Source organism: Plecotus auritus (genome assembly GCF_963455305.1).
Source record: "Plecotus auritus genome assembly, chromosome: 1".
NCBI classification, from domain to species: Eukaryota; Metazoa; Chordata; class Mammalia; order Chiroptera; family Vespertilionidae; genus Plecotus; species Plecotus auritus.
In genome coordinates, this window is record NC_137770.1 from 71032758 (window position 1) to 71050698 (window position 17941).

General features: G+C 42.3%; 3 protein-coding genes across 15 annotated transcripts in view; 2 read left to right on the top strand and 1 right to left on the bottom strand.

Annotated features, from left to right (window-relative positions):
* The window catches only part of SNAP23 (synaptosome associated protein 23), a 57510-nt gene extending 46898 nt beyond the window's left edge, over positions 1–10612 (bottom strand). Inside the window, exon 1 of one of the 4 annotated variants that reach the window (XM_080674837.1) lies at positions 10497–10612. The gene's annotated coding sequence lies outside the window, so the exon portion shown is untranslated. The remainder of the gene's footprint in view (positions 1–10496) is intronic. The other 3 variants (XM_080674838.1, XM_080674840.1, XM_080674839.1) reach the window with 3 other exon arrangements.
* Positions 1671–14647, top strand: LOC308235607 (large ribosomal subunit protein uL15-like; the record flags this gene model as incomplete). The annotated part of the gene is made up of 3 exons (XM_080644605.1): positions 1671–2102; positions 12240–12372; positions 14454–14647. The coding sequence occupies exons 1-3, from the start codon at positions 1674–1676 to the stop codon at positions 14645–14647; spliced, it is 756 nt and encodes a 251-aa protein (XP_080500731.1). The 5' UTR covers positions 1671–1673.
* ZNF106 (zinc finger protein 106) overlaps positions 14517–17941 on the top strand; it is a 63883-nt gene continuing 60458 nt past the window's right edge. For 4 of the 10 annotated variants that reach the window (XM_080650097.1, XM_080650099.1, XM_080650104.1 and 1 more), the window contains exon 1: positions 14528–14665. The gene's annotated coding sequence lies outside the window, so the exon portion shown is untranslated. Of the gene's footprint in view, positions 14666–17941 lie in introns of all 10 variants that reach the window. The other 6 variants (XM_080650101.1, XM_080650100.1, XM_080650094.1 and 3 more) reach the window with 6 other exon arrangements.

The window sequence follows — 17941 nt, forward strand, 5'->3', positions numbered from 1 at the left end:
TTATTGTAAACACAGACTGTACTTGGATCTTAATGAAAAAAGGTATTAGGTTTATTTCCTTTTTAAAACTTTTATTTATTGATTGATTTTAGAGAAAGAAAGAGAGAGAGAGAAAAACATTGATTTGTTGTTTCACTTATTTATGCATTCGTTGGTTGATTCTTGTAAGTGCCTTGACAGGGGATTAAACCTGCAGCCTTGGTGTATTGGGACAACGCTCTAACCAACTGAGCTACCAGGCCAGAGCAGGTATATTTTTAACATGGTTGTTCTATTCTGTTTGCCAACCACCACTTTTCTTCCTGGAGAAGAAAGGAGGTAAAAAACTCTAAAAGATAAAAAATGTTGCAAGCTCCTAATGACACAAGAAATATTTATATATATAGTATTTTTCTAGCATCCAGGATGTTTGTGGGTATTTCAAGTCTCACACCTATAAAATTAAAGTTTTCTTGGACACTATTTAAGAAAATGTTGATTTTTAAAAACCAAAACTTCCTAAAGATAATGAAATATACACAAGAAATTTTTCAATATTCTTACTCTGGCCTTTTTCCATTTATAGCAACCTAGAAGAAAATCATAGCTACAGACAAAAACACATTAGTCTCAGTATTATTTATAACTAGAGGCCAGGTGCATGAAATTCATGAACGGGAGGGGGGGTCCCTAGGCGCGGCCTGCACCCTCTCGCAATCCAGGATCACTCATGGGATGTCTGCCTGCCTGCCTGATCACCCCTAACCACTCGCCTGCCTGCCTGATCGCCCCTAACCCTTCTGCCTGCCTGCCTGATCGCCCCTAATGGCTCGCCTGCCTGCCTGATCACCCCTAACCACTCGCCTGCCTGCCTGATCGCCCCTAACCCCTCGGCCTGCCTGCCTTATCGCCCCTAACCACTTGCCTGCCTGCCTGATTGCCCCTAACCACTCTTCCTGCCTGCCTGATGCCCTAACTGCTCGTCTGCCTGCCTAATCATTCCTAACCACTAGCTTGCCTGCCTGATCGCCCCTAACTGCTCACCTGCCTGCCTCACTGCCCCTAACCACCTCTGCCTGCCTGCCTGATTACCCCTGACTGCTTGCTTGCCTGCCTGATCACCCCTAACTGCCTCTGCCTTGGCCCCCACTGCTGTGGCTTCATCCGGAAGGACATCCGGAATGATGTCTGGAAGGTTATTTGGCTGTCCAATCTAATTAGCATATTATGCTTTTATTATTATAGATGTTAAAAATATTGAAGTGATCTAAACAATCAATGATAGGGAATTTGACTAAATAATTTATGGTATAACTACATGATGGAATGTTATTCAGCCAGTAAAAATTATTTTTGAAGACTTTTATATTCTTTCATATTTAATTTTAATCAAATGAGAAGTCAAATAGTTCTATAATAGAACTGTCCCAAACCAATTCCTACTTCCAGGACCCCAGAGGCAAAATTTTCAATAGTACTGGTTTTTCTAGTATTTAACCCCAGATCAGAGCTAATAGTGTTGTTGTTGTTAATCCTTACCCGAGGATATTTTTTCCATTGATTTATTTTTTAGAGAGAGTGGAAAGGATGGGGAGAGACAGAAAGAGAGAGACAAGGATTGGTTGCCTCCTGCAGGGTCACAGCCCTACAACCAAGGTATTTGCCCTTGCCCCTCTTGCAGCATGGCCACCGACATGCCATCCAGACTCAGGAAGACCCGAAAACTTCAGGGCCACGTGAGCCACGGCCACGGCCGCATCGGCAAGCACAGGAAGCACCCCGGGGGCTGCGGTAATGCTGGTGGCTTGCATCATCACAGGATCAACTTCGACAAATATCACCCAGGTTACTTTGGGAAAGTTGGTATGAGGCATTACCACTTAAAGAGGAACCAGAGCTTCTGCTCAACTGTCAACCTTGATAAACTGTGGACCCTGGTCAGTGAGCAGACTCGGGTAAATGCTGCCAAAAGCAAGACTGGAGTTGCTCTAATTGATGTGGTACGATCGGGCTACTACAAAGTTCTGGGGAAGGGAAAGCTCCCAAAGCAGCCTGTCATTGTGAAGGCCAAATGCTTCAGCAGAAGAGCCGAGGAGAAGTTTAAGGGTGTTGGTGGGGCCTGTGTAGGGAAGTTCATTAAAATGTCCAAGTACTTTTGTCTTCTGGTCTGAGTGTAGGTCATTTGGCATCTGTATTTCCCTACCTGTAATTCCAAAACCTCCCTAACAGGTTCTAGGAGTTAGGGTATCAAGGCCTGGGGTCCTCTGCAAACTTCCCTGAGGAAGAAAGAGGACCGATACCTGACTTGAACTTTTCATTTATAAAGTGAGAATGATACCTGTTGGTAACGTGTGTGTAGATAAGTATTAAATAGTTGAAAGGTCAAAAAAAAAAGGTATTTGCCCTTGACCTGAATCAAACCTACGACCCTTCAGTACGAGGGCTGATGCTCTAACCACTGAGCAAAACCAGTTAGGGCTAGTGTTGTTTCTTGATATTTTCAATTTTGAATATCATCCACTGACTTTCAACAATGAATATATTTAACTCTTATACTTCCCTCCCAACATGCTAATTTTTATAGTTTTCCTGGCATCACAGACTGGCTGGATAATTAAATTCTTGATTGGAAATCAGAAATGCTGAAGCAGTGAAGAAACCTGTTTAACTGTGGCTATCCCAGTTAAATGTAGATGGCCATAAAATCCTTCCTTCCAAGAATATTTTTATTAATCCCAAGGAAACAGGCTTCCATGAAACACCATTTGGAAAATTCTAGCCTAAGAAATTTCTGCATAATTAACCAATCAATTACCTGGGAACAATGTTTCTGTTTAATTCTCATCTCAGAGAATTATCTCTGAAGAGAAATAAACCTCAGAAATCATCTACTCCAATTTCTTTATGCTAAGAGAAAAAAAGGCAACTCGTCTGCACTTAGGCTCATTCTGTAATACACAATCCTTACTGGCCATGGGAAAGAATGGAGGTTGAGGGCCTTATTGGAACAGACTTGAGAGTAGCTGAGAAAGAGAAAGCAGTTGTTTGCAAGACCTGTGGTCTTCGGAAGGCAAGTCATACCAGAGCCCAACTGAAGAGGGAAATTATAGACCAGGGCTGTCAGAAGACAATGTGGTGAAAACTACAGTGTAGCTATGGGGACCTCCCCAAGAGAGTTGAAACTCATCTATAATAATGGATGAAAAGCAATGGGGAGTCAGTAGCCTGCCCAGTCTTGTAGGTTTGGCAGAAAGGAACCCTAGTCCTAAAATATATCCCTCTTAATTAATTCCAAATATCTTTCACACATCTGTTATCAAGTAAGGGAACACATTTTGATGTCAAGAAAACTACCCTTGTTTCTTTTGAAATAGGTATTTTACGATACATTGTAGTTAGGATACAGAAAATAAAGCACTCTTTTCCACTGTGTCCAAATATATAGTTTTCCGTTTCATTTTTTATTTCAGTTTTCTTAGTTGTTTCATGAACATAAATGCTGCCTCTCTACCGGACTAAAATCTTCTTAGCCTAAGGCTACGACCATCTGAAATACTGTCAAGGGCTAGTTGGGTTGAATATGATTTTAGTTATTAATTCTCCTGTGACTAAGCTTGCTACTTCTGGATAAGATGAGATAATTTAATAAATCGTGTTGAGTGAGCATCACGTAGTGGCTAATAATACCAACTCTGATAGACTGTGAATTCATCTTAGCTCTGATACCCAGGCAGTTTACTTAACCTATTCAAGTATCAGTTTCCTCATTCGTTAACAGCTCTACCTCCCTGGGTTGTTTCAGAAATAAAATTAGTTAATATACATAAAGTGCTTAGTATAGTGCCTAGCAATGACAATTATTAATGAACTGAGCATTTATATATTCATGTTATTTGTTATGTTCTCTATCTGTAGTAACTGACTCCTGGTATCAAAGTATTTGAGAAGCTAACCAGAAAGTTGTAGGCAAACTTAGAATCAGAGCCAAAATACTTTCTGACAGATAAAGCCTTGTCAATCGTGCCTATGTCACACTTGGTATCTCATGCAGTCAGTTATTAGGTACCATTCTAGGCACCAAAGGAAGTACAAGTATATGCACAATACACCTAAGCACTCTTTCTTGAAGACTCTAGGGATGAATAATGGAGAATAAATGGAAGGAGTGGGAGAAAGGGTTAAGGAGAACAAAGTAGAAATTCAGATATGGGCCATTACTGGGTAAAATAATTTAGTTTATTTTTAGGAATATATTTTTGCTCTTAGATTCCATTTTTAACATGAAACATTAAAAATGTTTACACAGCCCTAACCGGTTTGGCTCAGTGGATAGAGCGTCGGCCTGCGGACTGAGAGGTCCCAGGTTCGATTCCAGTCAAGGGCATGTACCTGGGTTGCGGGCACATCCCCAGTAGGAGGTGTGCAGGAGGCAGCTGATCGATGTTTCTCTCTCATCGATGTTTCTAACTCTCTCTCCCTCTCCCTTCCTCTCTGTAAAAAACCAATAAAATATATTTTTTAAAAAAAATGTTTACACATAGCCCTAGCCAGTTTGGCTCAGTGGATAGAGCATTGACCTGCAGACTGAAGGGTCGGTCCTAGGTTTGATTCTGGTCAAGAGCACATGCCCGGGTTGTGGGCTTGATCCCCTGTGTGGGGCGTGCAGGAGGCAGCCGATCAATAATTCTCTCTCCTCACTGATGTTTCTATCTCTCTCTCCCTCTCCCTTTCTCTCTGAAAAATCAATAAAAATATATTTGAAAAAAAAAATGGTTACACATTGCCCTAGCTGGTTTGGCTCAGTGATTGAGTGTCAACCTGCAGACTGAAGGGTTCCGGGTTTGATTCCAGTCAAGGCACATCCACTGAGCCCTAGTTGGTTTGGCTCAAAAGGAAGGGCCCTAGCTGGTTTGGCTCAGTGGACTCCATTCCCAGTAGGGGGCATGCAGGAGGCAGCCGATCAATGATTCTCTCTCATCATTGATGTTTCCATCTCCCTCTCCCTCTCCCTTCGTCTCTGAAATCAATAAAAATATATTTTAAAAAAAGACTGGAGTGAAATTAAAAAAAAAAAGTTTCCACATAAAGAAAGAAGGAAGGGCCCTAGCTGGTTTGGCTCAGTGGATAGAGCGTCAGCCTGGGGACTAAAGGGTCCCGGGTTTGATTCCAGTCAAGGGCACATGCCTAGGTTGTGGGCTCAATCCCCAGTAGGGAGTGTGCAGGAGGCAACCGATCAATGATTCACATCATTGATGTTTCAATCTCTCTCTTCCTCTCCCTTCCTCTCTGAAATAAATAAAAATATTTTTAAAAAAAAAAGGAAGGAAGGAAGGAAGGAGGGGAGAAAGGAAAAATATTCACCCACATACTCAAAAAGTACAGTTGCAGAGAATTCCAAAATATTCTAAATACTCTGGGTTAGGCAAAAAAGAATTCATGCTCAGGTTAGGAAATTTAATTCTTCCTGAAGGCATTAGATAAGAGTCTTATTTATGTTAAGGCTAGCTTCCTCCTTTTACTTCCTCTTTCCTTTTAACTTCCTTCTACAGGAACAACTTTATTCTTATGTACAGGCCCCAAAACAATGTACATGTAAGCGCACCACTAATCATATTTATTAAATATCTTGGTTTCAAACAGCACTGAAACACATGATTCAAACACATGATTGTATACTGCTGAGTGAGAAAGTACCACCAACAAACATGAACCAAAAAGACCAAAATTACATGTCAGTTTTACAGAAACACCTATTATAACTTAATTGCTTGATGTCAATACCTAGTTTTTAAATCCTGTTCAACCTTGGAACTTCACACTTTTACTCTAGATGTGATTATAATCAAGTAATTTATTATATTGACCCTGTCTAAAAAATAGCTATGAGAACAGAAAATGGATGTTCTATATGAAAGATAAGGGAGCTCAAGGAATGCAGCATTTGCCCTAGCCCTGCGTGTGCAAAGGGCAACTAACTGGTGTTTCTCTCTCACATCAATGTTTCTCTCTCTCTCCCCCTCTCTCTTTCTCTCTAAAATCAATAAAAACATTTGAGAGAGAGAGAGAAATTAGAGCATTCATCTTCCAGGGAAGGAAAATACAATCTGACAAACATAAATATGATATCTGCCAGGAAGATAGCAAGTGTGAGGTGGGGATGACTGGCAAGGCTTCACCTTGCCAGAATGAAATATTCACCCAAACTATCTAAAATTTTGGCTCTGATTCAAAGTTCGCCTAGAAGCTTTCTGGTTAGGTTCTCAAATATTCCGATACCAGAATTCAGATGCCACAGATGAAAGTATAGTATTCAGGTCCCTGGAAAAGAATATCCCCCTCACAGTAAATTAAAGGAGTGGCATTCTTATTTAAACAAAAGGCAATACAGTGTAGTGATTAAGTGCCCAACATTTGGAGGTATAATGGTTTCAAATCCTGACTATTGCTTACTTAACTTCTCTGTGATTCTGCTTTCTCATTAAATGAGAATATACACTGAGTGGCCGATTATTATGATCTCTGAACGCATAATAATCTGGCCACTAAGTGTATATCCTATATAATAAAAGGCTAATATGCAAATAGTCCCCTCGACCAGGAGTTCGACCAGCAGGCAGGCTGGCCACCCCCCCTGTCCCCTCCCTCTGGCCAGGCTGGCCGGACACCACCCATGCACGAATTCATGCACCGGGCCTCTGTATATACATACACACACACACACACACACACACACACACACACACACACTGAGTGGCCAGATTATTATGCGTTCAGAGATCATATTAATCTGGCCACTCAGTGTAATGCTTATATCAAATGTTGTTATAAGGACTGAGCTAATTCATGAAAAGCATTTGGCTTTAATAAAACAAAGTTTTTCATAATAATTATTAAACATCTATCATGATTATGATTTGGGAATAAAAATCCAAGCATGATCAACTCGAAAGAAATTGTGGTTTCAGACTATCAAAGAAGTGCCACAATGTAAGGCACCAATAGTCCTGCAAGAATTTAACATACATACAGGGCAGGGTGGCTTTAAAAGGCAGGCAGGAGACAGGTTGTGAAGGGCTTTGTATACTATACCAAAAAGTTTGGATTTTATTTTATAAGCATCAGGGGCCATCTAAAGATAATCTCAATTGTCAAAACATTGCTAAAATAAATTTAAAACAAACTTTAAATCCAAGTTACAGAACTCACAAAATCAACAAGATGAGGGAATTCCATAAAACTATGGTGATCAGTGATTTAAATATTTTAGTAGCAACACAACCTAAATTAAAATCAAACCCAAAATATCAGTGAATTTAAATGAGTGGAAATAAAACACCATCTTCACCTCCAATATTACACAGTACATGCTGTTTCCTGGCTCCACAATTCTCTTCCTCCAATTGTTGGAGGCACTGTGGATCAATCTGTTTCAAGCCACTCTCCACAACAAAGAAAATACCAGTCCTTGTCATCTACTCCCCTGTCAATCTACAGACCCAGAAACAAAATATGGCACTGGAGTAAAAAGTTCAGCACTCTTGGATGCACGCAACATCATATATTATAAATGCTAACTTATCTATATATATAAAAGCCTAAGCAACCATTATGACTGGTTGACCTCTCAATTGGTCAACCGGTCACTATGATGACACACTGACCACCGGGAGGCAGATGCTCAACACAGGAGCTGCCCACTGGTGGTCAGTGCACTCCCACAGCTGACCTCCCACAGTCCCTCCCCCTGGCCGGCTGGGTAGTCAGTGCACTCCCACAGCCAACCTCCCGCGGCCGGCCAACCTCCCATGGTCCCTCCCCCGGACCAGCCAGCCCCGATCAGACCGAATGGGGACTGGGCGACACGGCCCCCGATCGGCCCCTATCACAGGCCAGACCAAGGGACCCCAACCATGCACGAATTTGTGCACCGGGCCTCTAGTATATACATAATGCAGAACACAAATAGTTAAAACCAAAGGAGGAAAATAAAGCACCTTAGTCAGAAGAAAAAGAAAAAAAAAAAGGCCGCTGATTTCACAAAAATCTCAGAGTAAGTATCCTTTTTTCCTTTTGCTATTCTAATATACTTTTTACCTGGTGAAACCAAATAATTTACTATAACGGTGTCATAATAGTGAAGGCCATCATAGGGCTCACAGAACTTTGAAGTCCATTGGCCTTACAGTTTAGGTAGTCCAATTTTCACTTTATTTTAAAAATAGATTAGGACCCAAAGCAGTATTTTCCGAAGTACAGAGTGAGAACAAGCTATGGTTTTAGCCATTACATAAGCAATAGCTATGCATTTAGTATTTACATATTTACTATAATGTATACTAGAAAAAGGTATAAAATACATCAAAAGTATGATTTTATAGATTATCACTTTGGAAAAGGGTAATGTTTTTTAAAAAGCCCATTAAAAATATGAAGTTGCCCTAACCGGTTTGGCTCAGTGGATAGAGCATCAGCCTGTGGACTGAAGGGTCCCAGGTTCAATTCAAGTCAAGGGCATGTACCTTGGTTGCAGGCACATCCCCAGTAGGGAGTGTGCAGGAGGCAGCTGATCGATGTTTCTCTCTCATCGATGTTTCTAACTCTCTATCCCTCTCCTTCTCCTTCTCCCTTCCTCTCTGTAAAAAATCAATAAAATATATTTTAAAAAAATATGAAGTAAAATAACAGATATTTTTCTAAAAGGCAAATTTTAGGATGGTGGTATGTGGTTCATGATAAGTGAGGTACTGAGGAACAGGGCCTGCTTTTTGTTTGTTTATTTGCTTTCTTCTTGTGTTCTGAATGATTAGAAAATATAAGACCTTGAGTGAGCTTATTACTATGCTTAAGTTCATTTAGAGTAAAATCAAATACTAAGACGCATACAGAAATTCTACTATTTACAGGAAAGAGTGTACTATTGTTAAGAAAAGAATGGCATGATAAGTTATTCCTATTTTGAAAGTAAGATAGCAGTTTCCTAATGCATATCCACAGACAAGCACCTGACCAAAAACAAAACAAAACAAACCATCCTAGAAACACTGATAAATATTCAAACTGTAGGTTAATTTATATGATTATTTTATTTACTTTCATATGACCTGTCAAAGGAACACGGTAATATGGGAAAAGGTGTTTCTCCTCATATTTGCTAATTCTATCCTCTTATACAGTAAAAGGCTAATATGCAAATCGACTGAACAGCAGAAGGACTGGTCGCTATGACACACACTGACCACCAGGGGGCAGATGCTCAGGAGCTGGTCCCTGGTGGTCAGTGCGCCAGAAGCTGGGGCTCACAGCAGCAGCAGTTGGACATCCCTGAGGGCTCCTGGACTGGGAGAGGGTGCAGGTCCGGCTGAGGGGACTCCCCCTCCCCCACCAGCGCACAAATATGTGCACTGGGCCTCTAGTATTTACATAAATGTATTCTTCTTTCTCACTACCTCTTGCCAAAAGAATGAATAACAAGTGATCACTGAATGAATGCCTAGGCATCAATTTTGCTGATGGCAAAAACACTAATTTTAAAAATTTTTTAAGATGAGGTATTTTAAGATTAGATTCCAAAGTGTTCTAGCTAATGATGTATCATGAATTTCAAATGCGGTTATCCGGGCTGGGCAAGAATGTGGGAGAACCACTTCTATCGGGGTATCTGCGGTATTTTACTGGGACATCTGAAAACCAGTCTTAAGGGCACCAGGACAGATGAAGTATCCTTCTTAATTCTTGAAATACCTGCTACTAAGAAGCTACATTATTTTCACAAGTTTGAGGGAACACTGTCAGAAGCTGCTAGTTTCCAAACTCCCTTCTCCCAGTCACTCCTCCCCCCTCCAAAAGAAGATGACAAGTAGCAAAAGGCAAAATAACATTCCCTTCTCATCTTCTTTTCCCAACTTCAACGTTTTTCGGTTTCCTCTACCCTCGCCTGCCTTTCCTACCATTGTGGTGACTAATGACAATAAAAATGACGAGGTGAAAACAGCACTTTCCAGTATCTCCCCCGGCCCCCGACTACTGCAGCCCCAAATTGTGAAATTCGTTTTATCGATCCTTTTTTTTCCCCGCGCTACTGCGGTAAAGCCGCAGAAAGAATGGGCTTTCCTAGAGAGCATGGACTCTCCAACGCCAAGAACCCGAGACCTTCTTCAAACAACTAGTCCCAGGTTGTCTGATCCCTGTGGTCACCAGACAGGCTATTAACCCCTGCCGCAGCAGCACAGTGGGGATGGGTGGTGAGGCAGGGGGGGTTTACCTTAGCTTGGTTCAAGGAAGGGTCCAGGGAACCACCATCCCACCACCCTTCCTCCGCCAGCCCCTCGACAGTCTGTCTCCCAACGCCTCGCGTCCCCACTCCGGGCCCGACTTGCCCCAGCCGGGTCGGAACGTCCCCTCCTCCCCCAAAGCCCGACCCCATCAACTTTTCAATCATCACGATATACTTTTTCTTCTTGGGGCTACCTCAATCTTCACCCTGGCCAACTCTCTTAGTCCCACTCCTGGAGACTCACCAAGCAGTTCCGGTCACTCCTCTCCGGGCCGAGGCTGCTCGGCCACCAAAGACCCGACTGCGGGCTGAGCCCTTCTTGCGCCTGCGCTCGCCGGAGTCGCACGCCTGCGCACTTTCCCGGGCGCGGGCGCGGGCGCAGACACACCCCTGCAGTGGGAGCCAATCCCCGTGCGGAGGGTTTAAATGCCCCTGCCACGCAGGCTGAGAGCTTGGAGCTCACCCGTTAACGGGAGATTCGAGTGCCGCCGGCAGGTGGGAAGTGTTCGTGCAGCAAACACTTAGTGAGGGCAAACCGTATGCCAGGCACTAGGCGGGCCGAACGCTGACGAAAAAAGGCGAATGGGATGCCTTCCCTGCCCTCCCAGGGTTTTTGATCTGTCTAGACGGGGAGATAATTATGTAAACAAATTATGGTGGTTAGGATATACTGCGTGGCATATAGAAAATCCGACACACCCCTTGGCGCACAATACACAAAGCGCCTTATTTTTAGGGGTGTCTGGAAGGGATCCTGGAGGAAGTGACTTTTGAATCATTAAGGATAAGGCGTTCCTCCGGAAGTCCGGGAGGAAGATAAATTTTTCCAGCATTGGAAACAGCTTATGCCAAGAATAACAGCGCCTTCTGGAAATTCTTTGTAGTTCATCCTGGTTACAAGTTTACAGCTCATCATGTATCTCCTGGTGAAGGGGGGAGTAAAGTTTTAAAAAGTAGGCCACCGCTAGGTAGATGTAGGAAGTTTTTGCACTTTTGGACTAGTGAGCCTGCACTTTATACTATGACCACTGGGCGCTATTGAAGGATTTTAAGCACTTACGGGAATCCTTCCAAGCACCTCTAAGAATAAAGAAGTGTTGGAAAGAAAGAAAGAAAACAAAAACAGTGTTGGAAATTTTTAAAGAGGAGAGAGAGATTCAAAGAAGTAGTCTATTTCCAAAGAGTCAAGGAAGATGATGAAACCTGAGAAATATCTTTTGAATTTAGTAACACATAAGTCAGTGGTGATCTTAGTGAAAGCTATGCGGTAGAATGATGAGGTTGAAAGATAGATTGCAGTAGTTTGGATGCAGAAATGGGGGCAAGTTGTGGAATAGTTTGGAAAGTTTGGCCTTGATAGGAGGAGGGAAAGAGGATGACAAGAGGTCAAAGTTTTTGTTTCTGTTTTTGTTTGTTTGTTTATTCCCACTTGGTTAGAATTACAACAGAAGATGCCTTGGCTGGTGTGGCTTAGTTCAGTGGTTGGCAAACTGCGGCTCGCGAGCCACATGCGGCTCGCGAGCCGTGGTTTGCCGCTCTGTTGACTAATGAGTTTGCCGACCACTGGCTTAGTTGGTTAGACGTCGTCCCGCACACCAAAAGGTAGTGGGTTTGACTCCTGGTCAGGGCACATACCCAGGTTAAGGGTTCAGTCCCTGGTTGGGGCACGTACAGGAGGCAACCGATCAATGTTTCTTTCACTTTGACGTTTCTCTCTCTCTCTCTCTCGCTCTTCCTCTAAAAAAAAAATCAATAAAATGAAATAAAAAAGAGTTAAAACAGAAGAAATTTAAGCATGATAGGGAACATACAAGTGAGAAAGTACAGTTAAAGAGAAGTGCTCATCAGCTCTTCCCAAAAGCAGCCAGAGGTAACATCTGAAAATGGATCGCTGTTCACTTGACCCAGAAAACCACACAAAAGCATGCATATATCAAGAGACTCAAATCTTCGTGTTAACTTTAAGAACACTCGTAAAATTTCCCAGGCCATCAAGGGTATGCATATTAGAAAAGCCACCAAGTATCCGAAGGATGCCACTCTACAGAAGCAATGTGTGCCATTCCGTCATTACAATGGTGGAGTTGATAGGTGTACTCAGGCGAAACAGTGGACACAGGGTTGGTGGCCCAAAAAGAATGCTTGCAGTACATTCTTAAAAATGCAGAGAGTAATACTGAACTTAAGGGTTTAGATATAGATTCTCTGGTCATTGAGCACCTCCAGCTAAACAAAGCTTCAGTGTAGAATTTACAGAGCTCATGAGCAGATTAACCCACACATGAGCTCTCCCTTCCACACTGAGGTGATCCTACTGAAAAAGAGAAGGTTGTTCCTAACCCAGAAGAGGAGGTTGCACAGAAGAAAAAATATCCCAGAAGAAACTGAAGAAGCAAAAACTTATAAATACTAATAAAAGTAAAAATAAAGAGGGGGGGGGGGCTAGTCAACGGTAAAGGATCTTGAGTTGGTAAGAGTAAAGGCAACCCAAAGCACTGATGGAAAAAATGTCTTGGAGATAAGACACATCCTTATTTATAAAGAAAGGAAGTATCTGTAAGTTTGTATGTTTTGTAACAGGAAATTAAAGAAGTTCTCATTTGATGACCTCTGTTTTCTCTGTGAAACTGCTGGTAGAAAATAGGTTGGGAGTTTTAAGGAAAGGGGAAAGATTTGGAATATTGTAGAAAGTGATAGAGCAAGTTGGCCTGATAAAAGTAGTAGGACTAGTAAGCAGTGTTGAGGGCCTGTATACAATTGTAAAAATGAACTCACCAGTTCTGCTCTCCTGTGTGGCTTTCTCAAGCAGGAAGGGAGAGTTCATTTAGGGTTGAGATGGTCAGTGGTATAATGCTATTTTTTTTAACCAGGGGCATTTTTGCCCTTTAGGGGACAGTGTTTGGAGATTTTTTTTTATTGTTGTGATGATGGGAGGGGGTGTTGGGAGAAGATGTAAAAGGGGCACTAAAGGCATTTGGTGTCCAGGAATGCTGCTAAATATCCTACAATTCACAGTATAGCACAAGAATTATCTCCACATTATCTATGTGCCAAGGTTGAGAAACCCTGATCTAGAATTACCTTGATGTTCACCAACAGCAGATTTTGGTCTTCTATAAGCTTTTCCTTGGATTATGGCCCCGAGTTTATAGGTAGAGCAATTCTTTCATTGTATGTCTTTTAAAGGAGAGCATGATGAGCAGCATACCCCAGATGTGTTTCAAGGACTTGTGATGTCACAAATACAGAATTGGAATAGTTACTCAATCCTCTAGAAGCAAATCTGGACTTACACATAGTTGGTGGGAGCTGCTTACATTGATTTGAGGCATTGAAGTTCTTGTTAAACATAGATATTAAGCCCTAGCTGGTTTGGCTGAGTGGATAGAGCGTCGGCCTGTGGACTGGAGGGTCCCGGGTTCAATTCCAGTCAAGGGCACATGCTCGGGTTGGGGTCTCCATCCACAGTAGAGGGTGTGCAGGAGGCAGCTGATTAAAGATTCTTTCTCATCATTGATGTTTCTATCTCTATCTCCCTCTCCCTTCCTCTCTGAAATCAGTAAGAATATTTAAAAAAAGACATAACTTAAACACACACACATAAGTATTATTAGATTCAATAATATAGAAGTAACACTTCACACCATTATCAACCTTAATGTAATTTGGTTATCTGACTAGTCACTAAAATAGTATCCTGTGGGAATGAGTATAAGCTAAGTTTAATAATACTGGTAAATATAAGCACAGTAGGTATAAGAATATAATCACAGGTATTGATGGATTATCTGCTCATTTAAAACCAGCAACACCCTGAGAGATAGGATTATTTTACATTTAACTCTGAGGAAAGTGAGGTTCCAAGAAAACTTGTAATTTTGTCCAAAGTCACAAAGTTCAATATTTCAACTCAGGTCTGTCTGTCCTAAAGCTTTTTCAACTTCCGGTAAGTGTTAGTAAGTTTCGCAGAGGAGTAGTGGTTGAAAATTTAGCTGAAGCTGTTGCTACTTAGGAAAAAAGTAAGAGCAAGAGGGAGGCCCAGAAATAGTAGAGAATGAAAAAGTAGCCGGGAAGGCTGATCACGGGAGTGTCTGGTGCTAAGTCTTCCGCAAGCCAGCCTGCCTCTGGGCGTGCTCCATTCTGAAGGAATGAGCCTCTTTCCCCCTGTGTCCGTTGCTCACTCTCGCGTGTTCAAATAAAGCTAGATTATTGAGAAAGGCGGACTCCAAAGGGAAAAAAAGGAAGCGCGAAGGCCGCGCCCTGCGCTTGCGCACTGGCGGCGGCGGTGGTGGTGCCCGGCGTGGAGGAGCGGGTCCGGAGCGGGCTGCCGGACCCAAGGCGGAGGAGGGCGTTTGGAAGCTCCTTCGCCCGGGCCTCGGCGGCCTGATGGAGTAAGAGGGGTCGGCAGTGAGTGTGAGTATCCAGGGCCGGGCTGTGTTGAGGCGTAAGGGAGCGCGAGAGCCCGGTGGTCTGCCGCTTTGGGAGGTTGGGGCTGCTGTCGCGGCCAGGTCTGTGCTCCTGCAGGCTGTGGCCCAGGGGCAGCTTGGTCGCCCCTCTCCTGCAGCCTGCGCGGTGTACGGGCAGGCTGTGTTTCTGGCTTGGGGGTACAGATTCTCGCGGGGGCGTTCCAGTCTTGCTCCCCGCCCCAGCAGGAAATGTGATTGCAGATCCTTGACCTTTGGGGAAGGCCGCCGACCTCCTTGGGCCTCCGGTGCCGCAGGTAGTCTATACACCCAGGTGCTTAAAGGCCTAGGCTCTTTAAGCCAGGGACACCTTTCGACCTCTTGTGAGTGGCAGCCTCTGTTTTTTTTTAATTCCTTCCGTTTTCTCCCCCAGTGGCATGCGTTTTAATAATAAAATTATGGAGCGCTTACTATGTGTCAATTTAATATTTAGTCCAAATCTCGGTGCATAGTTGTGGAGAGAAAATGCTTTGCATCCCACTCCCTTCAATCGGCTCAATTTAATCATCTTGAGAGTCAATCATTTTTTGAGAGTCGGAGATTAAGTCATCTTGGGACGTTTGAGATTTCCATGGCTCTTAGTTTGGGAATGCCATTCTAGTTCAGGGCAAGTTTTTCTCTTACCTAGTAAATGAATGCTTTATTCACCATAATGGTTTATGTCGCATTAACTCAAGCCAAAATAACTTTTCAGCACTTTCTAAGAGCCTATTAAGTCTTGTTCGAAATTCCATGGTAAATCTTAAAATTTGTTTTAAACCCTGTTCTCAAGTTTTGGTAGTGAATGAAACAATGGAAGACAATATTTACATTCAACTAGGATTTATTTAGCACCTACTACACATACACTTAGGTTTGTCACAAAAAAATGAGATATTGTAGTGGAGGGGTTTTTTTTTGGCGAACATTTCAGATGAGGGCTGAGAGTTTGATGGTAATTCGCTCAAGCTAATTTAACTAGTGTTAAGTGGTGATATTCACAAGCAGTGCCTAAGCTTATCTTTTTTTTCTGCTACTCCAAGTTAGATATATTAAGTACTTCTGCTGAGAATCAACTACATTACAGTTATAGTTTCTGGAGTTAACTATAGGAGTCTAGAAAATTGTCAGTCTTTAGTTAAGGATACTGGATGGTTTTTGTTTGTTTTTTTAAATATATTTTATTGATTTTTTTATAGAGAGGAAGAAAGAGGGATAGAGAGTTAGAAACATTGACGAGAGAGAAACATCAATCAGCTGCCTCATGCACACCCCTCACTGGGGATGTACCCACAACCAAGGTACATGCCCTTGACCAGAATCGAACCTGGGACCCTTGAGTCTGCAGGCTGACGCTCTATCCACTGAGCCAAACTGGTTAGGGCACTGGATGGTTTTTTAAAAAGAACTTCAAAATGGCTTGGAAGGAGGTAGAGGTATGAAGGAGTCTGATTAGGTTAGTTCAGAACCAATTATTCTGATCAAAAGAAAGATTTAAAAAGGAAAAACTGAATGGTAATTATTGTATATTTAGGTTGGAGCACATGTAGTTTGAAGGCTACTATATAAGAAGAAAAGCAAGGAATAATGGCAGCAGATGTTAGCTGTCTTGGTTCTGGGACGAGGAGTGGCTCAGTGAGAAATACACATATTTTGTCATTTGTAATTATGGTATCTAAGTGGGAACTTTGGGATTAATTTGTGTACTCGGTGAATAAGAGCACCTAGGCAGACAGTTACATATGAATACTCCAATTGCACATCCGCTATGCTAAGTTTCTAATTGAAACCTTAGAGTCAATTAGATTTCTGTCTTAATTTTTTAAAAAAATATATTTTATTGATTTTTTTACAGAGAGGAAGGGAAAGGGATAGAGAGTTAGGAACATCAATGAGAGAGAAACATCCATCAGCTGCCTCCTGCACACCCCCAACTGGGGATGTGCCTGCAACCAAGGTACGTGCCCTTGACCGGAATCGAACCTGGGATCCTTCAGTCCGCAGGCTGACGTTCTATCCACTGAGCCAAACCGGTTAGGGCTCTGTCTTAATTTTTGATCTGAAAGAGATTATCAAGAAGTGAGAGTTCCTAAGTGATGAACCAATAGTGGACTATTTAAATAAATTATGCATGTGTTAGAAAGAATGAGTCAGGGTTCCCATCTAGATGGCAGCATAGTTAAATGCCATACTTGAATTCTCCAACAACCACATCAAAATGACAACTAAACAGTAGAACAACTATCATTCAGAACCACCTGAAATCTAGCTGAACACAAGTCCTACAGTTAAGGATATAAAGAAGAAGCCACATGGAGACTGGTAGGAGGGGTGGAGGTGCAGAACTGGCCAGTCCCATACCCATTTGTGGCAGATAAGAATCAGGAAGGATACCTGGACTACAGAAGTTCCCCCTGAGAAGTGAGGGTTCCCAGCCCCACACGAGGCCCTTCAGTCCAGTGTTCCAGTGGCAGGAAGAGAAGCCCCCATAACTTCTGGCTGTAAAAACCAGCAGGGATTGTGACTGAGATGGAGGGTGGCTGGAGACTCGGGTTTCTCTTAAAGGCCCCATACACAGACTTAGACTCACTTGTTCTAAGTTCCAGTGCTGGGACAGTAGCTCTAAAGGCACCAGGGAGGAACTGAAGTGTCTGGCATCAGGGCAAGAGCGGAGGGAAGGTCAATTTGCATGTTTCTCTTATTAGTGTAGATAAGAGAATAATCTATTATCATTTCAATGTAAGGAGAAAAAACTTTTGATAAAATTCAGAATTTATTATAAAGACTTAGAGCAAACTAAAAGTTGAGAAAGTTTATATTTAAGAAATATATACTAAGCTTTTGTTAAAGAAATGGAATTAATGATAAAAAGAAACTTTCCTACAAAGAAAATTCAGGGCCACAGTGATTTCACTAATGAAATCTATCATATTTAAAGAAGAAATAACATCAATCTTATGTAAACTTTCAGAAATAGACAAAGGGAAAATACTTTCAAACTCATTTCATAAGACCAAGATAACCCTAGTAAAAACCTGATAAAGCCGAAACCGGTTTGGCTCAGTGGATAGAGCGTCGGCCTGCGGACTGAAAGGTCCCGGGTTCGATTCCGGTCAAGGGCATGTACCTTGGTTGCGGGCACATCCCCAGTGGGAGGTGTGCAGGAGGCAGGTGATTGATGTTTCTAGCTCTCTATTCCTCTCCCATCCTCTCTGTAAGATATCAATAAAATACATAAAAAAACCTA